Source organism: Colletotrichum graminicola (genome assembly GCF_000149035.1).
Source record: "Colletotrichum graminicola M1.001 genomic scaffold supercont1.9, whole genome shotgun sequence".
Lineage (NCBI taxonomy): Eukaryota > Fungi > Ascomycota > Sordariomycetes > Glomerellales > Glomerellaceae > Colletotrichum > Colletotrichum graminicola.
This window is the reverse complement of record NW_007361013.1, coordinates 1,095,626-1,122,753: the sequence shown is the minus strand read 5'-3', so window position 1 is coordinate 1,122,753 and position 27,128 is coordinate 1,095,626. Positions and strand designations below refer to the sequence as shown.

At 51.7% G+C, this 27,128-nt stretch overlaps 9 protein-coding genes across 9 annotated transcripts; 4 read left to right on the top strand and 5 right to left on the bottom strand.

Moving 5' to 3' along the window:
* Positions 1-1,826: 1,826 nt before the first annotated feature.
* Positions 1,827-4,577, bottom strand: GLRG_03313 (GTP cyclohydrolase II; the record flags this gene model as incomplete). Its single annotated transcript, XM_008093998.1, has 20 exons — positions 1,827-1,839; positions 1,921-1,990; positions 2,050-2,135; positions 2,193-2,222; positions 2,278-2,440; positions 2,544-2,547; positions 2,602-2,757; positions 2,807-2,889; positions 2,958-3,000; positions 3,060-3,115; positions 3,162-3,201; positions 3,257-3,326; positions 3,379-3,407; positions 3,467-3,510; positions 3,570-3,709; positions 3,763-3,828; positions 3,919-3,922; positions 3,981-3,989; positions 4,064-4,182; positions 4,249-4,577. The coding sequence occupies 20 exons, from the start codon at positions 4,575-4,577 to the stop codon at positions 1,827-1,829; spliced, it is 1,554 nt and encodes a 517-aa protein (XP_008092189.1).
* A 1,933-nt stretch (positions 4,578-6,510) lies between these two features.
* On the top strand, positions 6,511-7,144 carry GLRG_03312 (uncharacterized protein; the record flags this gene model as incomplete). Its single annotated transcript, XM_008093997.1, has 4 exons — positions 6,511-6,555; positions 6,664-6,802; positions 6,853-6,900; positions 6,987-7,144. 4 exons carry the CDS (start codon positions 6,511-6,513, stop codon positions 7,142-7,144), a joined length of 390 nt encoding a protein of 129 aa, XP_008092188.1.
* A 160-nt stretch (positions 7,145-7,304) lies between these two features.
* On the bottom strand, positions 7,305-8,291 carry GLRG_03311 (uracil phosphoribosyltransferase; the record flags this gene model as incomplete). Its single annotated transcript, XM_008093996.1, has 4 exons — positions 7,305-7,356; positions 7,409-7,425; positions 7,482-7,995; positions 8,149-8,291. The coding sequence occupies 4 exons, from the start codon at positions 8,289-8,291 to the stop codon at positions 7,305-7,307; spliced, it is 726 nt and encodes a 241-aa protein (XP_008092187.1).
* Positions 8,292-9,655: 1,364 nt separating this feature from the next.
* On the top strand, positions 9,656-12,142 carry GLRG_03310 (uncharacterized protein; the record flags this gene model as incomplete). Its single annotated transcript, XM_008093995.1, has 2 exons — positions 9,656-11,842; positions 11,891-12,142. The coding sequence occupies 2 exons, from the start codon at positions 9,656-9,658 to the stop codon at positions 12,140-12,142; spliced, it is 2,439 nt and encodes an 812-aa protein (XP_008092186.1).
* Positions 12,143-13,788: 1,646 nt separating this feature from the next.
* GLRG_03309 (Ras family protein) lies at positions 13,789-14,685 on the top strand (the record flags this gene model as incomplete). The annotated part of the gene is made up of 4 exons (XM_008093994.1): positions 13,789-13,840; positions 13,970-14,109; positions 14,264-14,392; positions 14,446-14,685. 4 exons carry the CDS (start codon positions 13,789-13,791, stop codon positions 14,683-14,685), a joined length of 561 nt encoding a protein of 186 aa, XP_008092185.1.
* Positions 14,686-15,368: 683 nt separating this feature from the next.
* GLRG_03308 (peptidase family C78) lies at positions 15,369-17,086 on the top strand (the record flags this gene model as incomplete). The annotated part of the gene is made up of 9 exons (XM_008093993.1): positions 15,369-15,383; positions 15,493-15,861; positions 15,915-16,005; positions 16,055-16,159; positions 16,213-16,424; positions 16,481-16,512; positions 16,568-16,719; positions 16,780-16,984; positions 17,038-17,086. The coding sequence occupies 9 exons, from the start codon at positions 15,369-15,371 to the stop codon at positions 17,084-17,086; spliced, it is 1,230 nt and encodes a 409-aa protein (XP_008092184.1).
* A 76-nt stretch (positions 17,087-17,162) lies between these two features.
* On the bottom strand, positions 17,163-18,017 carry GLRG_03307 (Ham1 family protein; the record flags this gene model as incomplete). The annotated part of the gene is made up of 6 exons (XM_008093992.1): positions 17,163-17,253; positions 17,310-17,343; positions 17,395-17,431; positions 17,492-17,636; positions 17,686-17,759; positions 17,844-18,017. The coding sequence occupies 6 exons, from the start codon at positions 18,015-18,017 to the stop codon at positions 17,163-17,165; spliced, it is 555 nt and encodes a 184-aa protein (XP_008092183.1).
* Positions 18,018-18,467: 450 nt separating this feature from the next.
* GLRG_03306 (POS9-activating factor FAP7) lies at positions 18,468-19,277 on the bottom strand (the record flags this gene model as incomplete). The annotated part of the gene is made up of 3 exons (XM_008093991.1): positions 18,468-18,660; positions 18,813-18,958; positions 19,092-19,277. The coding sequence occupies 3 exons, from the start codon at positions 19,275-19,277 to the stop codon at positions 18,468-18,470; spliced, it is 525 nt and encodes a 174-aa protein (XP_008092182.1).
* Positions 19,278-20,165: 888 nt separating this feature from the next.
* On the bottom strand, positions 20,166-25,298 carry GLRG_03305 (uncharacterized protein; the record flags this gene model as incomplete). The annotated part of the gene is made up of 7 exons (XM_008093990.1): positions 20,166-20,314; positions 20,371-20,585; positions 20,652-20,725; positions 20,782-24,634; positions 24,707-24,896; positions 24,962-25,091; positions 25,164-25,298. 7 exons carry the CDS (start codon positions 25,296-25,298, stop codon positions 20,166-20,168), a joined length of 4,746 nt encoding a protein of 1,581 aa, XP_008092181.1.
* Between the last annotated feature and the right edge of the window lie 1,830 nt (positions 25,299-27,128).

Sequence of the window (27,128 nt, the reverse complement as noted above, 5' to 3'; positions counted from 1 at the left end):
TCGATACTAATTAGCGCTCACTCGACCGCTTACTGGCCACCTCGTCGCCCATCTCTTTGGCCCATGTTGGCAACATGACCTCTCCGTAAGGTGGCTGTGACTTCACACTGAGTTGCCGGATAACGTGGTCCGTTGTTGCTGTTGCTATTGTTTTACACCCCTTCGGGCGTGCCTCGTCTTTAGGCATATATTCACCACCTGGCCCGATCCAAGTCAGAGGTCTTCTTTGTCATCACTCCGCTGCTCTCCGTCCCAAGCGTCAAAGTTGGGAAAGCTGAAATAGCCGTTCGAGTCTGTCCAATGGTCGTCAGCAAATTGCCTGGGGTATGTCTGGAGAGGTGGCGAGAGTTCACGGACAAGGATGGTGTTCCCGATGACACTGTACACGGTTCGCTGTCGGAACAGCCATCTCTTCAGTGCTGAGTGAGGCCATCGGTGGCACTAAGTCCGAAGTAGGCGAGTAATCATGGGGCTGGCCCGAGTAAATGGCCACCCGATTGAGTAGTTCGGTCGCCCTTTGGGACGATTGCGGACTCGATATATCGCCTCGACTGGCATTGGATGTTGTTGTGATAGTTGGCTCCGTTGCGCTGGCTCTCAGTAGTCTTGGCCGGCGTTGGCGATCGGGGCGTGGCGATGATTCTCTCCGGCGCACACCATTCGCATCTCGCAAGTCCCGGGGAACGGCAGCCATGATGTTGATATCAGCAATATGCCCGTCTTGCTCTTGGCCTTTGCTTATGTGTGCGTAACGGTTGGGTACGCAATTTGCCAGTCTTGATGGTGCAGCCGTCTTTGCAAAACTGCAATGACTGCTCGTGCGGGATGATAAGAAGTCATGGTGCTATCTTTTGCAAGCCCCCCGCCCTTTCATCTGGCGGGCATCATGTGCATTATCAACAAGTCATCAATCGAGTCGAGTCCGGATCCCCGATGGGAACGTCGGTTTCTGGGGGAGGGGGGCAACCGTTTTCCACTGACAAGTCTCAATTTGCCATCATTGGGCCACATGGCGGGTGCCTGATGAGGAACCCGGCTCCCAACTACTATGTGTCTGGTCATGTATGGGCCGGTGAGCTTCTGTTTGGGCACTTATACGCAAAGCCAATGCATGACCGGCGTCACGCATGCAGCTATTGTGGAGATGCCAACCACTTCTTCGTCCAGTTCCCGTCAGTTCCCGCTCATTCTCGTGCAATTCGAGTTCAATCCGCCCGCCGTGGCACTGCTGGACCGGTCAAGGAAGAGCGTTGGCATTCGCTAAGGACGTAGTTGCTGCAGTGTGTCAGAGTATATCCGCATGGGAATCTGCATCGCGACGCCCACCCTGGTCAGCATGCACACACGAGGTTGGGTCTAGCCCGGTCTGATTTCTTCGCAATCAAATGGTAGGACTCCATCGCTCATACATCATCATTCACATATGGTTTTTTGGACGTTGATTGTATACTCGCAGCGATGCGTCTAATTGGTCTTCCCGTCTACAATTGCATACACAGATTGCTGGAGTGACCCCCGATGGAGGCATGTAACTTGCTCCCATTGGTTTCTTCTTGGCCAGTTTCATTCTACGCTGGGTAATCTGCTTGCCGATATGCCTCTGGGCTACAGTGTTTCTGGCTTGGCCAGCGGGCTCGCGTTCCAAGGTCATTCTTCTCGTGCTTCGTCCCACCAATCACCAATACGACCCAGGGCGAAAACACACCCTTCTCCTTTGTCGGCCCAACTATCCGGGGATCGACAATGACGCATATGTCTCATTTGGAGGGGCGTTTCCATCATCGGTTGCAAGAAGCATTTTCACCCCAGGGCTCGCCCGGCAATTTCTAATGGTCAAGACTGCGAGTACAACATCGTCAGTCATCTTCTGCACCCACCGGGCCGGAACGAGAACAGAAGGAAGCATGGTAGGGTACTTACTCTTCCCACATTCTGCCTTGAACAGCTCTCAATTCTTCTTCCGTCATGCGCTTGCCGGCAGTGAAGTACCCTGCAAATATGAAATCAGCATCTCACAATTTGATCAAGATTTCTTGTATATCCGCATACCAGCAGTGATTTTTGCATCGATCTCGACCCGGGAGTCCGCCGGGATCAAATCTTCGGGCAGTTCGACACGCTCATGTATGGGAATTCTGGGGACTTATTAGCAATCGCTCGAGCTACTACCGGGAAATAGACAGCTGAATTACCCTTGTCCTACAATGGCATCGTGTTTCATGCTGGTGGTATGCTCGTCAGCACTGTTAGCTTTACGGGTCAATGGCAGCTACTCACTTGCTCATGCTGAGCATTCTGTCAATTTTACGAATGCCAAGCCAGTGGAGGATATCAGGCATCAGCGCCTGGAACCGCATGTCCTTCACCCCCGCAATGTTTTCTGTCCTCTTGAAGTAATCGGATGCTCGGTCTTCACCCCGCTTGCGAGCATTGTACACGACTGCAAGGTCAGTTAGCAGAGCTGACACGATAATACCAATCCCGACACCCCTTGTATTCTCCACACGAATTGGACAATACGCGATGATCAGGGAAACACGTACGGTACTACGAAAAGGTTAGCAATGTATGCTTGCAGAACTTAGTTAAAGCACTGCTCACCTTGGTGACCTCACCGAGGGCTCTGCCCTCCTTTCGAAAATAAATGACAACGCCACTGCCGCCGTTCTGGGCCTCCTTGACTGCCTCTTCAATGCCGAAGATGAGATATGGACGGCAGGTGCAGATGTCAGAACCAAAGACATCGCTGCCATTGCACTATTCAACGGTGAGCAATTGCATTAGATGCAGTGGGCAGCTCACAAACCTCGTCGTGGATGCGCAGCGCCAGCCGCACTGACTCATCAGACATCTTGGCCGGGTCGCCGAAGCAGTAAACAGTAAGCCCCCCTAATCAATTCAAGGATCAGTCCATCTTTATGTTCGGACCAAGGCACCTGATGGCTATGGTGGCTCACCGATCGGGGGCAAAAACACCTTGATGTCGTTGCGGGTTATAAGCTGTTACCACCTGTTAGTAGAAGAACTCGCACCACGGTTGGGAAAAGGGGGTTGCTGACTTCGGGGTAGCTACCACCGGTGTGTTCAAAGAGAGATCGCCTCAGAGCGCCCTCGTCTGTCCACGGTCAGTATTTGGTCCAAAGGTGCAGACGTCAACATACCGATTCCAAATCTCTCGGCCACCCCAGGGAGGTACCAGACCTGGTAGAGTGTTGTCAGTTCATCGCGAGTCTGAATTGTCAGGATTTCTACATACTGGTTCAACGGCGAATTTGGTCACAGCAAGCTCTCCGAGGTTGTTGAGGCAGACTTTACCATCGGGAATTCTGCCACCGGATCAGTTGTCCGAATAAATTTATAATGGGCCTCTTCGCTTACAATCGGCCGTTCTTTACACTTTCTTCTAGCTCAGGAAGCTACTACATGTTAACCATGAAGGCAAATTTTGTTGTACGCAACTTCGCACCTTCATGTGTGCCTTTGTGATGGCTATCGTTGGGCGAATGTCGACTATCAATGGAATTTAGTTGAATGGTTCGCCGATGTGACCAGGGTGGGCTGTCCCTTACCATTCTGCTTCTCAATGGTGTCCTTGAATAGCCACGGGGCTAGATGACCCCAAGGATCCATGGCTACAATCTTCTTTGGGTCTCCCCATTGGGGAAACGGGCCAATCTTGGCGGCAGGCTCCGTGTTGGTAAAGTCGGGTCTGAGATGAGTGAGCTCACGTAGAAGACCGAGGTAGACTCTTTATAGGCTAACCTATGCTCCAGATTGAGCTGCTTGCTAGCAACGGCCAGCGCATAATAGATGGAATAAGAGCCGCCGCTGCGCATCGCATTGTTAGCCGCACACTCTGGGCGTAATGATTCTGTATCTTCCGCTACAAAGGACTCTGTGGTTTCTTGATATACTCACTGGGCTGGATATGTATGTTAGTTCAACGCAGTCGAACCAACGCAGGGATATCAATTACTTACCTCCAACAGCTAATGGCAGACATCAAAAGTCAGCTAGATCTGCACTCATTACATAGCTTAGGGGGAATTTCAAGTCTACAGACCGTTACGTTTTCCAATCGTGGCCGAGGACCGGGAGACGACAACTGGTCCACGCGCGTGGGGATCTGCCTTGCCCCAGTTCATGGGAAGCGGGTTGATACCAATCTGCTTTGGATACGTCCTAGCTCAACAAAGTCAGAGACTAGACAATGGCGAGCCGGGACGGGTGAGAAGGTGGCCAACGTACGTTAAAATAATTCGGGAGGTGAGGCCTGATCGCTGGCTGGGCGAGGAAGGCACAGCTGGAGCCTGTAACTTCAAGTCGGATGAGGAGCTTTGAGCCAAGTCACCAACAGCACCAGTCTCGGGACGGCCGGGGGTGTGGGGTCTCTCGGGGGCCTCGCCAAGGGATGGACTCGGGCCGAGTGCAGCGACATCGGCATCACCGGTCAGCTGTTGGTATCGTTGGTTTAACGAATCGACAGCAGCCACCAGGTCAGACTGTGTCTGCTGGATGGATTTCAGGGAGCTCAGAACTTCGGCCAAGGAGCCGTCATTGGATGTTTGGTCGCTCATGACGATCAGTTTCTAAATGACACTCTATAGCACGAGAACACGGGGACAATGAAAGCTTGAGAAAAGGACAACAAGGGTCTGAACGTGTGGCTGGGTGCTTTCCGTTTATTGTAACATTCCAATGAGTGCCGTCTAGAGGTGAGGGAGTAAAGTGAACGAGTTTTGTGACTGCGGCGGATGAGAGGAGGGGAGACGGGAGATGAACGAGGAGGGTAGGAGGTTAGGTAGGAAGAGGAGAAATCAAGACAACAGAGAGGTCAGAGGCGAGTCTAAGTAAGACAGGACAAAGACGACAGGCGTCGAGAAGTGAACAGAGTAGGGGGCGGGAGGGGAGACAAGACAAGTCGGTGACCACCGATGGCTGGTCCACTAGTAACTAGTCAAGGATGTTTGATAGCTCTATCGGATGCAAAAAAAAGGAACGGATATGAAGTAAAGAGCATGAAGGGCGAGAGAGATGCGAGAAGCGCAGACGGACGACGCCCCGAGCGAGATCCCATGACCTGTCGGAAGGCGCCGCGCATGCTTGGGGTTGACTGGAGGTGGGGGAAGGTGAGGGGGGAATGAAGTGGCGTCAGGGGTAGCTCGCCATACAGCGACTTTAGGTTTACAGTGTTGGGGTCCATCATTCTGGTGGGGAACCTTGCCAACCTACCTACCTGACCTTCCTTGCCTTGTCTTTTAGCCTGGGTTGAACAAATTGATGAGCCAAGATACCAACAAGTCCTGGCCCGTACCTCTGCATTATTACTATTTTCCACCTCGCTAGGTCGAGCAGACTGTGATGCCACTATTCGGCTTTGACTTTACTACCTGCGCCGTTGATAAGAATCATTAGTAACGGATGCTTGTCAAGGGGCGACGTTCGGAGATGTAGCGGAGCTACAGGGCCGCCCGTAAGGGGAGAACCACACCGCGTGCAGTGATATATTAGACATAGCGTGCTTCGGCAGATACGTAAACAGCATCGACTTGTGCAGACCCCAACGTTCAAGATAGTCCTGAGACACAGAGAGACAAGTAATCCTCAGCCAGCCGAGAGTACAGTACTTACGAATAGGCAACCCGTTTGTCACACACTATGTAGATTAATAACAACTACGGATATATGGGTACAGGATAATAGATACTGTCCATTCTTGAATGGAGCACCTCGGCGCAACAGGTTGGGCATCGTTGCATCGAATCAGCGTGGCACTCTCCTGACCAAACTACCAGTGCCAGCAAGTCATCGCTTAGGCCAGATGAGACTGCATAAACTTGAAAAGAATGGCAACAAGTCAGCATGGCATCATGGTAGGGGGTACTGCTGGTATCTCGGGTACCTACCCAGGTTCAACTAGCCCTTCGATAACTGCCTATCTAGTGTAAGATAGACGCATCTGGTCACCATGTAGGTAGGTAGGTACTCCGTACACAATCTACTCAATGATCCGTCTTCTTACACCCCACCAACTGAGACGACTTATCAATTGCGTGATTACCTAAGACCGCAAGTGTGGCTGGGGCAGCCACCCCGCCTTCTTCCTCCGATAAGACTGGCTCTGCTTATCTGTCGCGTGAGAAGAGGCTTCCAGGTTTTGTCTAAATCTACTCACAACGTTCATCTCTCTAACTCCGTTGACTGGAGGAGGTCCAGCGCTCTTTCGTTAGAAGACGAGGACATACACTGCAGTGCCAAAGAAAAGGGGAAAAGACCCAGTCGTCTTATTACGCCACGCAATCGACTGCACCTTGCTGCCTGCCTGACCTCACTTCACCACCTAAGTCACTAACCTCTTATTTGGCACTTGCGCCCCCTCGGCCTACACCTCTTCCGAATCTAAATTGTCAACCTGCGCCTGCGCCTGCGTATAGCAGCAGGGACAGCCGCTCTGCGTTATCACACGCGCCAACTAGGCCCAGTACCAAACTTGAGCGCAGAGACTACATCATGGGCAAGCGCAAGAGTTCTAGCAAGCCTCAGGGTCCCAAGAAGGTCCGTCCATTCACAGCCTTGTGTTCTGTCTACGCATCTTGAATGTCAAGGCTGCAAGGTAGCCTACGCTACGCCACGCCAGGTTTCAGTCACTGATGTGTGTTACAGAAAGATCCCCTCCCCTCCAAATTCACATGCCTCTTCTGCAACCACGAAGACTCCGTTGCTGTAAAGCTAGATAAGAAAGCGGGTGTCGGTTCACTGGACTGCAGGGTATGCGGTCAAATGTTCCAGTGCAGTATCAACTGTGAGCTCTTATACCTTCTATTATCTGGGCGCCAGTGCTAAACGATCCAGACCTCTCGGCAGCTGTTGACGTGTACGGCGAGTGGGTAGACGCAGCAGGTAAGTTTGATACTAGCTTCCTCAATACACATCGCGCATCTGCATTCCACGGGACTAGTAGAGAGTATACAACTAACACATCAAAGATGCCGTTGCCAAGGAGGCAGGACCCACAGCCGGAAGCCAAAGCAAGATCCCTAGCGCCCGCCGCGCACCCCCAAGCCGACCGGTGAACGACGACGACGACGATGACGATCAGAGATACGGAGGCGAGGGTGTTGATTTAGATGATGACGAATACTAGATGGTCAGGTGTTTTGTTCTGACGTACGACGAACTTCGTTTACGAGGCAGGATCCAAGTCTTGGGTCACAAGGGGACTGCGGAAGCAGCCGAGCAAGATCTCGTGACGATCCGAGTTCCAGGCGAGCACGATGATCCCTGGGCAGCTAGAGCCAGCCCACTTAGACGGTGTAAAATCTGTCGCCGAAATCGCCAAGGCCGGGAATGATGTAGCTGTAACAGCATCTTAGCAAAGATATGGAGGCATCACAATACTCGAACTCACTTCTTCTCGTCCAAACCCTAAAAAACATGTTAGTCTATTGCGTCTGTCCGGTTCAAGGCTGATTCGTGCTTACCTGGTCAACAAATGCCGTGACAACCCTGAGCTTGGGGAACTTGGCGGTGAAATTCTGAATACCCTCAGGGCTGGCAATAAGGTTCAGAAACAAAATACGGTCCTCGGGAACACCTCTGGCCTTGAGAACCTGCACAGCCATAATGGCGGAACCGCCGGTGGCGAACATGGGATCCAAAAGAAGCACCCAGCGCTGGGCAATGTCATCTGGCAGCTTGTCGTAGAAGAGTTTGGGTTGCGCCGTCTCTTCGTCACGCTGGATCAGAATCTTGCCGATCCTCACAGAGCGGCAGCAGTCCCGCAAGCCTTGCTCCATGGCCTCGCCAGCGCGCATAATGGATACGCCGCATATCTTGCCCTGAAACATAAGACCAGAGTAGGTCCTACCAATGGGCGTTGTCACATCGTGCTCGACGGTGGGCAAGTGATTCAGACCCTCTTCGACAAGCAGGCGAATGATGCGATTGGAGTAGAAGATGAAGTCACCACGCTCAGTGTTCCTATCTCGGATGATTCTATGTCCAGACGAGTAAGTCAACTGTGATACTGGGACAGAAAGGCGACCTCAAGCACCCGACAAATACAATTGGCCTTGAAGTAGCTACCCTAGTGCCGAAACTGATTTGGTAAAGCAAATTTGAAATCGCATCATGAAGTGTGCTACTTACGTGAGGAGGGCAATAAGCTGGGGCGTCTGGGGCAAGATAATAACGTTGTCAGAGTTGATCTCGGTGGAGACGGTTGCCGTGGGCTTCTGGCTTTCTGAGCGGTACAAGGGGCCGACGGCGGACTTGGGGTCTTGGCTAGACATTTTGGAACAGTTTGACTGTGGCTTGAATTAGACAATGTTGAGTGAGAGCTTCCAAGCGACGTATGTAGGGAGGGATTTGAGAAAGGACGACAATAAAGAGGTATTTGAGGGGCTGCAGGGGCAGGATTGAAGTTCAGGGATCGTCCAAAGCCGCGACTTGGTCTACCCTGTGGCACAGGATCGAAGGGGTGCAGAAATTGCGGTTATGCTATCGCAATCTTTTCACAAGAGGAAGAAAAATAAACAAAAAGCGGCCTACCACTCGAGGATTGAAGTTAAAGAATGGGGAGGAAAAAAGCAGCCGCCTTTGAGCCTTCGAATGTTCAATGGCCGATATACCTAAAATGCGCAGGGAAGCCCCCAGGGTTCAGCCAGAGTATCACGAGACACTCTGGAATGGAGCTCGCCGTCTACCGTTACTTTGGTCGGACAAAGTCCAGAGTACCTCGAGCCAATCGGTAATAAAAATGTAAAAGTGGGAAACAAGGTGGGCAGGTCAATGGCAAGATGAAGATGGGGATAGATAAGTCGTGTGGGGTCTTTCTTTCTAAACTAACATACCTTGCGGAGGGGTTCGAAGTCATACCAGGACACTGACTTATCTATCACCAAGTGCCCCAAATTCAGAGTGAGATGTGGGACTGCTGTATATACATTTACATATATGTAATTAAGACAGTTTATCGACAAGACATGGGCCTCATAACGCCCCGATACGTATCTTCTCGAATCTGATATCCACAAATTCGGCAGGAGCATCCCTGGGCAACCACAGCGAGAAGGAGATGTGACCCAGACGGAAAGTAGAACCCGCTGCGTTGCTGCTTACCATACGCCGAGCGCCACACTCGAAACCTGTAATTAGATTGTTCCTCATGAACAAATTCGAAAAGAACAACCTCACGTCAACCGTCAATCAAGTCCAATGCGTCAAAACGAACTCCTCCTGTGAAATTTAACTGCCCTTCTCACATTTTACAAGCCGTGCAGCGCAGGCTCTGTTGAACACTGCGCCTGCAGCCTTTTATGAAGGCACTTGAAGGCAGCGTCAACTCGTTATTTCTGGTACCTCATCTACAAGTGCCTCCTTAGCTCGCCTCCGCGTCGAACACCGCCTGGCAACAACACCCGTCCATCCGCTGTGCCTTCTTTGCCTTGCCCTCAGAAAACAACAACCCCACGCCTACCAGAAACACCGGCGCCCGTCTCATCACCCCCGCCTCCAAGCCCGCGATTACCTCGTCTTTCCGCCTCCTGCAGGGAGCACACCAACTGTCACCGCGACCTCCCTACTACCAACGGATTTTCCTGGAAACTTGCATAAAGCTAGCCGTCAACGCACCTGTACTAGGCTGCGACACACGATGGCTACGAGAGAGGGGCCGAGCGTGCAGCGCAAAAAGACGACAACGTATGGCAAGACATCACGAAAGCGACCCATTCACGCGTTTCTCGACTTGTCTAACGGTTCACGACGTGCCTCCGATACCACACAAATCGCGAAAGCATCTACAGCTTCCGCCGATCACCTTTACGACTTGTACGACCCCCCCGATGATGAACCTGTCCACCGCCCAATACCTCGACGCGATGCGCCCCCTACCGATACCATCGCATCCCAGCCTGACGGGTCGAGTAACTCGAAGAAGAGGAAAACGTCTGCCGCGCTTACTACCAAGACCGAACGCACGCGCAAGATTGACAGCAAACCCTCAGCCATCTCACCACCAGCGAGGGTGTCTTCGAATATCCGTCGTGCCAAACCGCCCTTCACCTCAAGCACTTTGAACTCTGTGCGCATTGTCAAGGAGGAATCTGTCGCGCAAGGGCTTGAGCAACTCACGACTAAGAAGGAGACCGAAGCACGTCCAGCTGCTCTACGCTCTCGCATTGAGCCCGAAGTTTTGCGCATGACCGAGACGAATTTGCAAATACGTCAAGCCCTTCCACAACCATCCATTCCACAACCGGCCGTTATGCAATCAAAATCGAGCACAGTCGTCAGGGACTTATCACTTTCGAAGCCGAAGAAACCACATCAGACGAGGCGCGTTCGCTTGATCGATCAGCTAGTAGCACAGACAGAAGAGAGCTCTGAATCCGACTCGGGTGACGACTCTGAAGTATCTCTCGCTGGATTGAGGGCGAAGGAAGCCTCACCTTCCACTCCGGTCAGGTCTGTAGATATGACACCGAAACCTTCGATACGACCCAAAGCGTTATCGAGTACCAGGAAGCTGAGGTCTACCTATGGGCAACAAAGAACGTTGAAAGCAGATGAGTCTGGAGGTGACAGCCTTGGAAGCCAAATAGGCATTGATGGTAGTCAACGCGACTTGAGTCCGGCCCCGACCATGTCAAAGCTGGCTTCATTTGCATTCGAGGAGGAGGAGGACGTTGAGGAAGAAAGCTCCTCGAAAGGCGGTGGCATCATTGATATTCATGCGTTAAGACAGGCTGGTGCTAATCACCGCTTCGCTGACAGCATGGCTGACCTACTTGACAGAGTTGGCACACCGCAACCGCCGAAATCACCGTCGGCACGCTCGAGGCGCAATGCCTTGCTCGAGCTGGCAAGCAAGCTAAGGGACAAGACATTTGTTCGTCAATTCCGCGACCAAGGTGCCAAGGATGCTTTGTTCCAGGCCATTGGCCAAGAAGAGGATTTTGTCAGTGGTTTCATCCTCCTGTCCGTTCTTCTCGTTCTCTTCACGTCGTATTCCGTTCCACACCTCGTTCCACAGCTACAGTCAGAAGGCATTGCGCAACTAGCCTCAAGACTTTTCGATCTCGACGAGGATATCACAAGCATCGCTAGTCAACGCCAATCCAATCTATCTAGGAATGCGCAGTCATCTCTACGTGCGCTGAAGTCGACAATACAGCAACTGGACATATGGAAGGGATCGCCACCTACAGTTCTGTCGCCACAAATGGTCGCCCTAAAGGCTATCTCGGTGCTGTGCAACGGCGACAGCCCAGCAATTCGTGACATTCTAGCTGGTCTTACAGACTATCTGTTCGCTTTCGCAGAGAAGGGTTGGGAGCAAAGCCGAGCAGAGGGTATTGAAGGGACGGTGGGCGGGCTTGCGCTCTCTCTCCTGGAAGGCCACTCAATTGCGGCAATGGAATCAGACGCTGGCTCTCGATGGACCGAGCTTTATCTCCCCGTAGTCGCAGATATCTTAACCGCAGCCATGGCGCGACCCATGCAGGAATTTGGCGGCTTTGAGACCACAGCGTTAAAGCTGGCCCTGAACACAACAAACAACAATCCCGCCGCGGCGAGCGCGTTCAGTCGGGGGGAACTTTTTCGCGAGTTAGCTGAGGCCAGCGTTGTGGGGTTTGGACTTCTGCAGCACTCTGTTCGCCAAGGGGCATTCTCCAAGGACGTCTATGAGACACTTATGCTGCTGCTGGGAGTTATGATCAACACCACCGAGCATTGTCCCTCTACTCGACGGTCGGTGGACTCTTGGCAAGGACGGGACGAGTCACCCCTAGACAGGTTGATTGATGTTTACCTGGAGAACCGCGAATCGGCGGACACTGTAAGTCTCCGCAAGGACAGAAGATTGGAATGACACTAATCAGCACAGGCCGACTCGGTTGAGAAGACCTCAATTGCCGTGGCCCACGGCTATTTAGCTATATTGCTGGGCTACTTGTCACTCGGTAGCCAGGTTCGAGGACGACTTGAGGAAAAGAGCCACGGAAAAGGAACCAAGTACTTGCTCGATTCAATTGAAGAGTTCATGTCTTTGCATCAGAAGCTCGACACGGACGAACTGACAACAAGTCTGCAAAATCTCGTCAATGAGCTCCGGCAGAGATACCGGCGATCAGAATGATGACGATGACGAAGGAAGAGCGGAGACCCTGGGACTATAGTATCCTTCTCAGGTGAGACTTGCGACAAGAGGCTGCCCCAGAGAACTGCAGAGGAAAACAATGTCGTCGATGCGTACTGGGGTCACAGTCTCTCACGAATCATGACCGATGTGGGATGGTCCGCGGTGGGTTAGGAATGGTACATTGGTTACGAATGGGAGTAGATTTTTGGTGATGAGAGGCCCATTTCGAGCAGGCGGCGAGACAGGGATCATTTTAAAGGCGGTGGAAGTTTGACGACGACGATGCAGCAGTGGCCACGACGGGTATGCAAGTGGGGGATATATTGACAGCTAAATGTTTACACCGAAGCCGTCAGATAGAGGCTGATATACCAGTTTAGTGATAGACGCCGATGACAATCGTTATTGGGTATTTGATCCACCTTTATGGTCTGGCAGGACTAACATCAGGCATAGGCGCCTTATGAACAGAACTAAGTAGAGTCATGCTATCAGGAGACGTTGAGTGCTCAAAGGTGCCATGTTGCACTGGACAGGTTGGCATCGAGAGTGGAGATACCCAATCCTTTATAAGAAGGGAAGACCGAATGCAGTGATGCGAGAACTAGTAGATCTCGACCAGAGCTTTCTAGTGTACGTTGGGCACTCTAGAGCGAGCTTTCGGCAGGCAGATAATAGGGGGCTTATTGCAGCAATAGCTGTACCAGTGAACCCTGCACGCAGTCTTTGTCCCCGCAAATTGAAGTACCTTTGATAGACCTGTGTCCAGGCTACCTATCCGTACTAACCTACCTGTCTAGGTATCTAGGTACCCAGAGCGGCACCTCAATGACGAGCCAAGCAGCTCCATACAGCTGCAGCTAGGTAACCCCACTGTCTACATTCTTGCAGTATGCTTAGGCACCGTACCTTGCGAGTAAATGGGCCTTGTCCAGCCCCAACAGCACTGTCAAAGGTAGTCGCATGAGGCTTTGGCCATGTTAGGCAACACTACTGTACATACCAGCAGAGGGGCAAAGGGAACAGTCTGTCCCCTCTCTGGTATATGCATGTGCCTGCATTCTGGGGTTTGCGTCAAGTCAGGCTGGTGTAGTCCAGTGACATGTATACATAATGTGGTTCAAGGCATCCTCTAGTATTGGTTTCCTCATTCACATCTTTCTGCTATTGCGAATCACTCTTTCCCCCATCTATTTCCCTACCTTTACCTAACTAAATATTCTGGGTGGTTTTGGGATTTGTTTCCCCTGTTCCTCACAACCAAGGTTATGGTACCTTGTTTGTTGTGATCTTATCATTACTTCATTGCTTGTTCTTTTGACCCTACCGCGACAATTGTCCTGTTTCCCCGAAGCCTCAGCCCAGGCCCGCAGTGCCTCCAACCACAACTCTCTGCTCCCTCCCCCCATAAGCACGGCGTTCTCCCCTGCGTATTGCACAAAGCAACAGCATACCACTGCAGCGCTGGCACCGGCACTGATGCCGGCACGGGTCGAGCGTTCTTCACAAGCTTTTTGGGGGAAAAGCAACTGCATCCACTTTCCTCTCCCTCGACAGAAACTTGCAAGAAAAAGAGAGAGTGCGCGTGTGGTACTGCATACGACACCCTTCTCTCCACCTCCAACAATCCCTCGGTCAGATAAATGCCGGCACCAAAGAACAGGAAGGTGGCCATCGTTGGCAGTCGGTCAGTCGGTATGTAATATCCTCTATGGTTGCCTGCGAACCCCTCTTTCCCTTGACCTTATCCTACAAAGGTTGAATGTTGTTGGGCTGGATCAATGACGTATATCCTGCTAATCTTTCCTCCTCCTTTGCGCACAGGCAAATCATCGCTTGCAGTCCGCTTTGTAGACGGACACTTCGTCGACAGCTACTACCCCACCATTGAGAATACTTTCAGCAAAACCATCCGGTATAAGGGCCAGGAGTTTGCGACCGAGATTGTCGACACAGCTGGCCAAGTATGTCACCCCTCTGCTCCTCTGCATCTCTGGCCCCGGCGGCAACGACATGACAATGCTGCATACAATACAAGAGATATGGAGGCGATGCATTCGGTCCAAGAGTTGTAGGCCATGGACAGGATACAGGTGTGACTGACGAGACAACTCACAGGATGAATACAGCATTCTGAACTCAAAGCACTTTATCGGCATCCATGGCTATATGCTGGTCTACTCGGTGTCGTCCTTGCCCTCCTTCGAGATGGTGCAGGTCATCCGAGAGAAGATTCTCAACCATCTTGTAAGGTGATTCTTGTTGCTAGCAAATACAAACTGGCTAACTGTGTCTCGTAGGGCACCGAGTCGGTCCCCATCGTCATCGTTGGAAACAAGAGCGACCTCCGTCCTGAACAGCGACAGGTCAGCGCTGAGGAGGGCAAGAGGGTGGCGGAGAAGATCCAGTGTGGCTGGACTGAGGCGAGCGCACGATACAACGAGAATGTAGGAAAAGCCTTTGAGTTGTTGATTGCCGAGATTGAAAAGGCCCAGAATCCAGGCGAGGCGGCCGAAGGAGGCAAATGCATTCTCATGTAGAAGATACTCGTCTAGATGAAGACTGACTGCCCTGTCAGCCTTCCATTCTGCAACCCGACAGCTCCTGCTACTTTCCATGTGTGTACGCTTACTTCAGATACCGTACAGTGTCTGAGCATCAGAGAGGCCACAGAATTGCATAAAACATCTGATAACAAGCATAAAAATCAGTACAACCGTGCATCTGCGGGTTGCAAGTTCTGGTGCTGGTGCTGGTGGTGCTGGTGCTGCAGCTTGAACGAAAGGGTCCTTCTTTGCCTTACCTCAGCTCACTCGGCCGCTGCAAGGTCCCATCACGAAACCAAGGGGCCCTGATCCGACACGCCTCATCTTCCACACCCTGGCAACTTCCTAAGCGTGTTGTGGAAAGCGACAAAGACACCCGTCTGATACTTTCCTCGCCTGTGCAGGACACCCCGACTCGTGTTTGCTTTGTGTGAACCGCCTTTAGCCGTCCGGTATTCCCCACCCCCATGCTTCATGCAGTAGCGACTGTTTGGGATAAACAATAGCCTTCCTTCTTGTTTACCTAGCCAACGCAAACCTTCAACATCTCAGTGATAGCTCGATGCTTGCTGCATTACTCACCCTGCTCATCATTCAAGTATATACAAACTTCCTACCCTTTCCAGCAACTTCCGCCTGTCCATTTGTCCGTCAGTATTATCTCAAGCTCGCCTGTCATGGAAAACAGCATGGTGTGTCCTTTCTGTGGCAAGGCTGGCAATGGAGAGTACGAGATGCTGTTGGCAAGTATATTGCGGTGCTATGATACAAAACCAGATTAACGTGCTAACCGCTTCTCAGCACATGGAGACATTGCACCCAGAGGAAGACGGCTCTCAACGTCTCCCATCCAGTGTCCGGGCCCCGCAGGAGCATTTTGGAGAGTGTACTGTTGAGGGCTGTGGTGAGATCGTCTCTCATGCCGAGATTGACTACCACATGGACCTCCACCTCGAGGAAGAACGCCAGAGTACAGACTCCCCCAAACCCCAAGCTACTATTGAACCTTCGGGCCCAACAACTGTTTCTGCCTCTGGTTCGTCATCCGTCGTTCACTCTGCCAGTGACCTTCCAGTGGGAAAAAAGAGAGCAGCCGTTGGGCAATGGAACAATATTCTGTCAATGCCTCCCGCTAAACCAAAGGCCAAGGAGGGGGAGAAGCGTCTTGGGGTATATCCCTCGTCCCGAGTGTCTCCCTTGAACAATTAACTGACACCATTTAGAAAGCAGAGCTGGGCAAATATGCCCACGAGCAACAGATGCCGGACTGGCTAGTTTCCCTCCTCCACAGCGGCGGTGAGGTCAAAAGTGATGGTGAGTTTGCATGCAAGCTGGGCGACTGAATTACATTAACCTGCTCAAGGAGTCATATCCGTTCTAGAGCAGCTTCTTCGACAGAGCAAATCAACGCAATACGCCTACTTATGCAACCCAGCTGTTCAACACGTGTCGAAGCTCAAGAAAGAAGGTACTGGGTTCTCAAGAAGCCACTATAAGTACTGTAAGCTTATTGGATTATAGGGGGTTTTTGCGGCTATCGCAATATTCAGATGATGGTTTCGTATATCATCGGTGTTGATGCCCATGGCAAGGATGCATTCAGGGGCCGCTTGCCGACCATATTTGAGATTCAAGAATTTATCGAGAAGGCATGGGATCAAGGCATCAATTCGCAGGGCCGGCTTGAGACAGGTGGCATCAAAGGCACTCGCAAGTACATTGGCACGCCGGAGGCAAGATACCCGTCTGCGCATGAACCAATTGTTACGCTGACTTGTGTGTCCTACAGGCCCAAGCACTCTTTGTCAGTCTAGGGATCCCGTAAGTCGATCCAAATCACCTGCCAGGCTAATATGACTAGTTGACACGGAAGTAGATGTGTGGCTCAGGGATTCAAGGACTCCGAACCAGGAAAGTCCGAGGCCAAGCTGATGTTGGCTGTCGAACAATACTTCGGGCAGGGAGCACATGGTGAACCCTCCAAGGTGACATGCACAACACTGCCACCCATATATTTTCAACATGCTGGCGAGTGCTTTTGGGCCATGTTATTCTCTTCATCCTCTGCTAACAATCATACGTTTGCAGGCCATTCACTGACAATCGTTGGCTTCGAGAGGCAGAAGCACGGTTCTGCTAATCTTCTCGTTTTCGATCCCATGTTCCGCGACCCCCCAGCGCTTTCTCGCCTTATTGGTCAGACATTCAAGCACAGGTCGGCTGATGAATCATTGAAACCGTATCGTCGGGGGGCCAAATACCTCCGCCGGTATCGCGAGTTCGAACTTCTCAGGTATGCCATGGGCCCGATGAGCTATTCTGAACCTGACCTGACACACACTATAGACTCGATGGTCTAAAAACCGGGCCCGTTACCGCACAAACCAGTGACTGATGTCTCAAACAACCGATGTCTTGCTATGCCGGGACTTCTTGGCCATTTGTCCGATCATCAAAGGTACCTAGCTCGCTCACTGCTGAGCGAACCAGTCTTGCAGCTTCCTTAGAGCAAGACCACGGTGGGAGATATTGTTCTTGGCGGTCTTATCCATCTCGGCGTAGCTATATCACATATTAGCTGTGCGAGCGGTCGTCTGGCTCATCGATGCTGTACTTACGTCTGGCCGTCATATTCGAAGATGGCATCCCATCCTTTCTAATATTAGCACCATAGCCACATGGAGAAAGACGAAGAGTACTTACCAAAATCGGCTGGGCCTCGGGGTGGAACAATCTTGCCCTGGTGTAACGTTGGCATCTTCTTCATTGTTCAGCGTCATAGGCTTGCGAAATGACTCACCCTCGTTCGCCCCTGGAAAAGGATAGGCTCATGACCGGGGCCTGGCGAATAAGCGAAGGTGCAGACAGCATCGGCGGATTTATCTTCGTACGCAACAAGGAGATTGTTCAGGCCCTGGTGGCCAATGGATTCCATAAACCATTTGCTAAGAGCCAGTCAGTAGCTCAAGTCATTCGGGCTGGGAGAGTACTTACATGTACGGGCCGGGAAGGTCGTTGAGAGCCTTGAAGCAGAGGCAAGTATCCTCGACGAGAACGGGGCCTTGAATCTAAACCCCCGTAATAACTTATCAACTTACCACATACCAAAAACGTACAGAGTACCCATTTTCGCGGTGAAGGAAGTAACTCACTATTTCCGCTGCCTTGCGGCATTTGGCCAGGGTGACTTCTTCGACCGTACCTTGAACTTCCTCCAGGTTGACTGTCTTGCTCTGTACAGTGATGCCGGGCTCTAAGATTGCCTTGACTTCGCGCAATTTGTTGGCGTTGCCAGTGATGAAGTTGACCACCGGCGTCGTAGACATAGTGGGCAGACGAGCAAGAAAAAACTCGAACAAATGGATGAACCACACTAGTAAAAATGTCTCGAGTATCTCCTCGAAGTATACGACACTGGCTGTGAGTACCTATGTTGGTGTGTTACGAAGGAGTTGCTTAACTCGGCACAAAAGGCTTGCATGCATACGGCCATTTCATTGCATACAATGGGGCCAGCATCCCGATATATGCATATCCTATCACCACTGACTGGGACACTGCTGAAGAACGTGAGATTGAAAGGCCAGTGGCAGTGCTAGGACTCGTCGGTTTTCCGATGATAGATTAACTCTTTCCACGCCGGAGCCAGTCAGAAAGAAGAGAGAGGCAATGGTATCAACTGCCTTGGGTCGGAAGACAAATGAACTGGTAAAGCATTGCGTGCCGTGTTGACCCTTAATTCGTCTAGTCTCTTTCCATTTATTTCGTTGCTTTCTCTATAACGAGTGATCCTTCTTCCACTGGTCGAGCCACGCTTCGACCCTCGAGATGTTGCTCTCCATTTCATCCGACGTGTTGCTCGTCAGTTCGACAACAATCTCCTCATCAAATGCCTCTCTGGCCTCCTGGAGCAGAACCTCCATAATTTCCGAGTCCAGGTTCTCCTGAAGCTTGGCATCCGGGTATTTTCTAAAAAAATCAGACTCAGTCATGGGACTCTCACTGTCCTTTTGGGTTGTTCCTTTTCACTTCGAGTTGTACTCTTTCCTCCGGCCTAGCAACCAGTATACATAGATGGTAGAACGTGACGAGCAACGAGAGGTGGGATTTTGGGTTCTTACCTTGCCGACAGACGATCATAGAGCGTCGTCGAGTCCACGCGTAGAACGACAACGAGGTCGATCCAACTTTTAGGGAAAAGGTCACATGCGTGCCAGTCGATTATATGGCCCCCATTCTGAATGTCTTCCTCAATGGCGTCGAGCAACTGAATGAAAGGTCAGTACGTTGAATATACCAAAGAAATGTCTTGCAACTGCCAGCCGGCCTCCGATCCCCGGAACCGGCATGGTCTGCATATATGGTAATACGTATGAGCCCATAAGATGAAGGAGACCAACCTTATCTTCATCAACGATCCAGCTTTGAAACTCTTCATCCCAACCCTCGTGGCATTCACTGTCCTTGACAACTTGGTTGACTGAAAGATGTTTCAGGCCTGTCCGCCTCGCAAGCTCTTCGCAGTGAGTTGTCTTGCCCACGCCTGGCGTGCCGGTAACGATGATGTTCGGCGATGTTCTTGACATATCTGGTGGGTTTTTAAAGGCTGCTTTCTTCTTTCCCCCTCCCTTTTTGGCTACTGTATGAGAATTTCGAGACTTTAGTGAGCATGTGTATAACTCCCAACATGTAGTGAGTAGAAAGCACTGTGGAAGGAAATGCTCCGTTTATTGCATGTAAATGCAATGAGGGGCACTTTTCCACTGAAATAATGTGCTTATCTTATCTACACCATCAAGTTTTTCATTGTCACGTGTGAGGGGCACCTTCTGTCTTCCCTCCACCAGCGGTTCCTAAACCGCATGGCAAGCATGGCAGTCCCAGAAACTAATGAGCAGAGTCCGATTATGAATGGTAGTTCCTGAACACATTGGCCTCGGGATTGTTTAAGCCCCGAGCCTCTTTTGAGAGGACCGAAAAGACTAGAACTGAGCGCCTCCCTTTCGAATCTCATGTCGTTCTAGCCCTATGTCACCAATATTACGCGCCCAAGACATGGGTTGAACATGGGTAGACAGACCACACTTAGAAACCACAGGAGTCATCTGTCGCTCAATAAGTACTGCACTAACATATCATGTTTGTTTACATACATCCCTCCAACATCTTCCCAGTTCATTCACATCGTCGGCAATATCCATGACATCACTTTGTGCCTATACAACTATTGCTTCTCTCTACATTATCCGTATGGGACCTTGGTGACAAAGTTCCCAATTTTAACTCATGACAATGAAGTTACAGACACTTCGCCGCCCATGCACAAGCCGGCGTCCACTTGACAGCCTCATTATGTCAGTGGCCAATCAAGGTAGCATACGACAAACGCTTTGCTGGACAGGCTCTCATGCGCAGCCTAGCTCCCAATGAAAGACATGTCGCTCTTTTCCTTCGCGCTCTTAGGCTACGCAAGGTTACGCGGCCACATCTTCCTCGTCAACTTCAGCAAGGTCACCGTTGCGCTCGAAGCCGTCTTCGGGGTCGTATTCCAGCTTCTCTTGTTGGGCGATGGCCTGAGCTGAGACAATCTCGGCGAGACGCTTCAAGCGCGGGGTTTGGAGCCCTAGGGTGGCAATATTAGCAAGAATCGTGCTGGCACGGGCCGACGGATCCACTTACATGAAGGAGTGTAAGTCTCCAGGGCGGTGATGACTCTGGGCTCAGCGATCTCGTAGGGGCCACTGTCGTCCATATCGACAGCCTGCAGCAACAGAACGTCACTCTTTTCCGTAACGCGGGATGCAACGGCCTTCATAATCTCGCCGTTGATGGGCTGCTCGTAGTCTGCAACAAGGTACTGGTTCAGGAGCTTCTGGATCTGGTTGGGGGACAGCCTGCGAGGGGAAAGAAGTCATCAGCAACGGAGGATCGCACTCATGCCTGTCTGTGTCTGTACTTACATCCAGCAGATATCCTGAATGATCTCAATGTCATTCAGGGTTGCCTTCTTGAGCTGAAGGAGCTTCGTTGCTTGCTGTTGGACGGATTAGCTTGTGTGGTCTGAGCACTAGTGAATGTAGTCTTTCGTACCATCAAGTGCTCGAGCTGGAGGGTGCCCTCAGGCATGTCGTGGCTCTTGCACCACTCTTCGATGCGAGTGATGTTGTAGTTGATCTGGAGACCACGCTTCCAGGAGAGGAAGTTGCGCCTCATCAAAAGATCGTTGAACGCGGTGACGCCAACCAGACGGAGCAGCTCGGTGATCGTCTGCGTGATGATAGAATCCTCCAAGTAGTACGCCTTCATGGCACGGAAAACGCTATTCAGCAAACTGAGCAGGTTGTCCATGCTGTAGGCTGGGGTCGAGTTGGACTGTAGAAGCTTGCCCAGGAAGCGGCTGCTCTCGTTAGTGACGAAGCCGGGGAGTGACTGGGACTCGATGATAGCCGGGATGATCATTTTGTGCAGCTTCTTTTTCAAAACCTTCATCCAAGTGTGGTAAATATTGAACTCCAAGCTTTCGAGATCGTGCTTGACAATCTCCAAAAGACGGTCATACTCATAGTTGTCCGTCTTCTGGGCTTCGTACCAGTCCTCAGCCAAGAACACGAAAGACAACATTTCGTGGACATTGGAGAGCCAGAAGGCACCTGGATTGATGGCCTCGTCGCCATCGTGCTGCATGACTTCCTGCTGAATTGACTGCATGACGTTGGCGAGGAAACGTTCTGACTCCTTGACGAAGCCGTTGTTCCACATCTCGGATGTGACAAGGTTGATCAGGTACGAAGGGAAGAGAACCTCTTTGTCGGATGGCGGCGGGTTAGTGTTGGGCGATGGAATCTTGAGGTTACGGATGAGACCCATTGTGACTTCCTCATTGAGGCCATCCTCGTCGGCCAACAGAGTCTCGAGCTCGAGCTCAATGTTATCGACACCGGGCATGAAGCCTGTGCCTTGCAGGTTCTGTCTGTGGGCAGTGCTGGTGACGGCCATTGAGACGGGCCTAGGGTTGTAAGCAGCGCTGAAGCGGTCGACCTCGCGCGGCTCGGCACCTGCACTTCTGCGCTTCGGCTTCTTGGAAGACACGAGGTTAATGAGACCAGGTGCGGCTGACGTTTGGGGCTGGGTAGCACCGTTTGTAAGCTCCCCGTTGGTCGGCGCAAGGCGTCTCGCCAATTCCAGCTGATCCTGCAGTTCTGCGAGCTGCTGACGCAGCGAAAGCTTCTCGCTTTCAATCTGGGCGCTCTGCTGGCGGACCGTCTCAAGCTCGGTGCTCGTAGAGCGCAGGGACTCCCTCAGTTCCCTCTCCTCCTCCTGCATCCTCTTGATGTTGGAAGTTGACTCTTCAAAGCTCTGTTGCAGCTTCTTCATCTCATCTTCCATCGCCTGCAGCCGAGCAACGGCGATACTGCCCTGGTTGGCCTCGGTCTGAAGTTCCTTCGTCCGGGCCTCAAGAGCGTTGTGGCGGTTCTTCCAGGCCTTGATCTGACCCTCGTAGTTCTCGACCTGAGATGACAAGTTCTTGTTTTGCGCCTTCATCGTGCCCAGAGACTGTGTCAACTCGACGACCTTGTTTTCCAGTTTGTATGATATCTGCTTCAGATCGCGGGCCTCTTCACGCGTCTTCTTGTAATCACGACGGGCAAGTTTGCCACGCCACAAGCTCTGGATGAGCGTTACCTTCTTCCTGTATTGCCTCCAGGCCAGGACTTGTCGCCGCGATCTCCAGACGCGTTGGATGAGAATAGCAGCATTGCCTACGCGGGTCTCCATGATTTCTTTTCGTCGAAGGTAACCTTTGGCCGCCGCTTGCGCCAGGACGACATTGTTCCTGACGCGTAAGTACTCCTTTCTCTGTCTTTGGCCACGCCAAACCCGCTGTATTGTTGTTGCGGCTTTGACCGTGCGGAGCTCTTGAACCTGTTTTCGGGCGTTGTAGGCTCTGACTGCGGACTGAAAAGTCACAATGGCGTTACGAGCCTCAAGGTAGCGACGGCGATAGAACTTGGCCTTCAGGTTCTTCTGGATGAGAATGGCGCAGTCGTTGAGCCGGTTAGTGCGCAGGTTCTCGAGGAAAGCGAGCATGCCAGCACGGAAGAAAATCTTGGTGAGACCGAGCTGGTACTTGTCTGAGCCCTTGCCGGAACTCGTGCCAAGTGCCTTCGTGAGGATGGCATTCGCCATGTCCCGAATCTCCGACGTCCACAAGTCCGAGTTGATGAGCATGTAGTAGCGAAGGGCGAACTCCTCGTATGTCCATCGAGTAGGGTAGCCCGCGCAACTTATGCGCACAGTCTCTAGTACACCGCAAGCTCGCAACTGACTGAGGACCATGGGACCCTCAAACTTCCACGCCTCCTTGGCTTCGTTGGGTTTGATGCATCGGATGTAGTGGACATCCGTGTTGTTGATGGTGTTCATAAGCTCGATCAATGACGAGCGGAAAATGCCTCCCAGCGTCGGTTTTCTGTTGACAGCCACGCCAATCTTCCTACCAGCGGCCGGCTTCACAGAGCTGGACGTTGCAGAGGCCACATCCTTCTCTCGCACAGCTGAAGCGGCGTCAAGCACATCGCGAAGGAACTTGTTTGTGGAGGCGCGAAGAACTGCCATGTGCTCGTCGGGCACAGTGTCGCGGTTCTTCTCGATGAAGCCCTCCGATTCGTAGGTGACATCCACGGCGTAATGACACACGGTGAAAGCAGACTTGCCAAACCTTGGCTTCTTATAGAATTTATGCTTGTCGCTGCCATAGTTGTGATGGAGCTTTGTAACGAACTGCTCGTCAGAGCCCATGGGGAGACGGGACTCTTCGTCCAGCAAGGACAGGATACCCAGCTTGCCTTCGATAAGATCGATGGCCGGCTGGTTATCCGAGAACTCGATAAAGGTCCAGTCAATCTTCTCCCTTAGGTACTCTTCCTGTTCCAACTTGAAGACGTGCTGGTTGAATTCTTGCTGAAGCTTCTCGTTGGCGTAGTTGATGCAGAATTGCTCGAAAGAGTTCTTGGCAAAGTGTTCGAAGCCGTAGATATCGAGTACACCAATGAAGGAGGTAACGCGGTTAAGAACCTCCTCGGTCGCCAAGCTGCGGTTGATAATCTCCACTAGCCAGTCGAATAGGCTCGAATAGATGAACTTGGCCACGGAATCACGGACGACGATGGCCTGGGCCTGCGTCAAGTTGGATGTGATCTTCTCGCCTCGCGTAACCAGCTGCTTTTTGACAATCCACTTAGCAAACTCGGGTCCGTTAACGCCTAGAATCGAGGAAGCCAGCTCCAGAGAAGGCTCAGTAGGCGCGAGGACACTATCATTGCGCGACGCTCCGATCTTGATGTTTCCTAGGTGCAACAGACCAGAGAGAAGCTTGAAAATCTCTGCCTGGTAATCGTCATTGACACCAATTGTCCGCAGAGAAGCCTTTGTCGCTTCAAATTCAGCCTTGTCGTCGACGCCGTCTATCGTAGGGCAATTGCCCTGGTTAAGGTACTCAAACTCCTCGATGGGAAGAAGATGAAGGTCCTGGCGTTCTTTGTCTGAAGCACCGGCGACGAGTTGGTAGAAGATGTGGTAGTTGCGCTCCTTCAGGGGCTGGAAAACCAATCTGGATCGCTCGAGAAGATAGGTTCTGATCTTGGCGCCGATGATGTTGGTTTTGTCATCGAACATGATCTCGATGTACTTGCCAAATCGTGACGAGTTGTCGTTACGCGTCGTTTTCGCGTTTCCAAACGCTTCCATGATGGGGTTCGTGGCCAGGATTTGCTCTTCTGTTTCGCTCATAGCTTCAGCACCCTTCTTGGACCGAGTTCCCGGATTGTCAGGAGATTCTCTCGTCGCGAAGTAACGCATGATGTACTTGGCGCTGACCGTCTTTCCAGCACCTGACTCTCCTGACACGACAACGGTCTGGTTCTTCCCACTGCGCACCATATCACTGCATTATGTTAGCGGACGCCCGAGACGTGCCCTCAAGAGGCAATGGAATGGCGAGGACAAGCTGGCTCACATGAAAGCCTCTTCTGCAATAGCGAACAAATGAGGTGCTTGTGTTGCTCTCTGTTTGCCGGCATACACCTGCACCATTCCAGGAACATAGAGGGAGTCTACTCTGGCAAAGGGGTTCGCCGCGATCAAGACGATACCACTGTATGTGTAGATTTCTTTCTGTGCGTATCGAAGACGAATGGCTTGCAGGACTGCAAGAAGTAACAGAGTCAGTAAGGACAGCTGATCTATGGATTGTAAAAGGTGCAGGTCGTACCAGCAGGCTCGTTGAGATGAGACAAGTTCGTCAGGTCATCGCTGGCCTCAAGCATGGTCGGGTTCATCAGAGGAGGCAAGGAGGAATCGCCTTTCTGGAGAGCTTCCGCAGTGACTTCGATGGTTTTTTCCTGAAGCAGCTGTCAGTAAAGGGGCGCATGGAAATCGGCCGGAACCCAGTCCGACAAATACACGTATCGTACCTCGCCATTGTCAAGCTTGAAGACCAGCTTAACCTTGGAACCGTCTTCCGTCTTATTGATGACCTCGGATGCAACCCAGCCCTCCGTTGTGTCGGGCTGCCACGCCCTCGTTCCGACGTCGTAGTTCTCAGACATTGTGAAGAAGTATGGAGTATAGTCGATCGAGTCGAAATCGGAGGTTGTTGCTTTTTGGGTGGTGGGAGAACTAGTATGTCCCGGAGAAGAGGCGGATGGGATTCGGAAGGTCTAGGGGTAGGAGCTCGGGGCAACCGGTGAGATTCATGGGCGTGCGAGAATCCAGGAGCACCAAGACGGATTGGAGGCGATGGCTACCAGTGATTGGTTTTGCCTGCGAGTTTCTCGGCGTCGTTATCTCGTTGGAGAGGACGAAGGAGAAGAAGAAGAAGATGGGTGGCAGAGGTACTGAAGAGAGTCTAGAGTGATAGAAGATAAACCAGCCTGAGTGCGGCCCGGTCTGATCTTGACGGAGATGGATTGAGAGATGGGACAGGAGAGCGCGGTGCTCGGTGCTCGACTACGGCTAGCGGGTATATGTCCAAAGTTGGGGATAGCCAGCTAGGAACCGTAGATTGCACAAAATGCAAAAGCCGTAAGTAGACAGGATAGATTAATGACAGTTGTGTGGGAGAGGAAGGGGAGGAGAGGGAAGATGGGCCAGGCGACGTGGTGCAAGTGGAAGAGATCGGGACAACTTTTTGAGGTTCCAGCTGACAGGGGCTCCAAGGAAAAACACCAGGGGAGGGACGAGCGCACTGATTCTTTTGGCGGCGCCAGTGCTGGTGCTGTTCCTGTTACTGAGTGCGTGTTGCAGTGTGTGTGTGTGTGTGTGTGTGTGTGAAGTACTTGCATGTCGTCTCGACATGCATCTGGCTGCTACTTCACTCGATAAGGTACCTAATGCCACCCGCTGCTGCAGGCCACCTTGGGAGAAGGGGAGAGGGACGAGGTGTTCCCTGCTTTGTAACTCCAAATCCGTCCACTTGTTGCTCTTGTTGCTGCTTTGCTGCGTGCTTTGAGTAACAGGCATAGAACAGAGTGGGCTGGGCACTGAGTGGTCCCCTATTCCCCCTTCAGCAAGGTACATCACAGAGAAAATACACTAGACCGACCACAACGTTAAGGGGTAGGCCTAACCCAGCCTTCAGCTTCTTTAACTTCTATGTGGTTGCCTGTACCTTACAGCAGTGCAAGTTTGGTTGGTGCCAATACAGATACAGACAGACGGGTACAATGACTCTCACATGCCTCAAGCAGCCCTTCAAAGGCTTGTTTGTATCAGGTTAAGATACTCGGCCAAGGACCAGCAAGAAGGTGCCCTGTATTACATAAGGCGTTGGTGCCGACCCCCTTTTCTAGTGGCCTCATGCGTAAATCCTGAGGCATACTACATACACACTAAAAGTGGCCAGAAAAGGGGACGGGCAGCTAAGCCCCACAGAGAGTGTGACAGGCATGCAAAGGACGCTGCAGTTCAAGCAAAAGTACGGATAAACTACCTATAGTCCGTTCAGTTATGAGGGAATCTCAAGTAATCAATGAAAGCCCTCCGCTGCCTCCTTTGGCATCCACGGTGGATAGATGGGAAGAGAATGGCATAGTAGCCATATGGCCACAACATTTCTTGGACCATCGGTAGGGCGGTATTGAGAGTTGAAAGGAACCTACCGAACCAGACAGCTGGGCTGGCGGGCGGTTGCCTCAAGCCAACCCAAGCGTCGAGAGATGACAAGCTCAATTGCTGACATCTAACCTCAAGGGCGCAATTGGTGCCCAGGCCTGCAAAGTCGCAAACTTGCACAGCGCACAACCATGTCAAGACATTGGAAGAGTATCAAAGTTACTCAAGTCTGATTGGCAGACTGTGTGGGCACAAAGTCCCGCTTTACCGCCTAGACAGAATTGCTTGTAATACTATGTATAATAAAAGTTGGTCTGTATCAACTG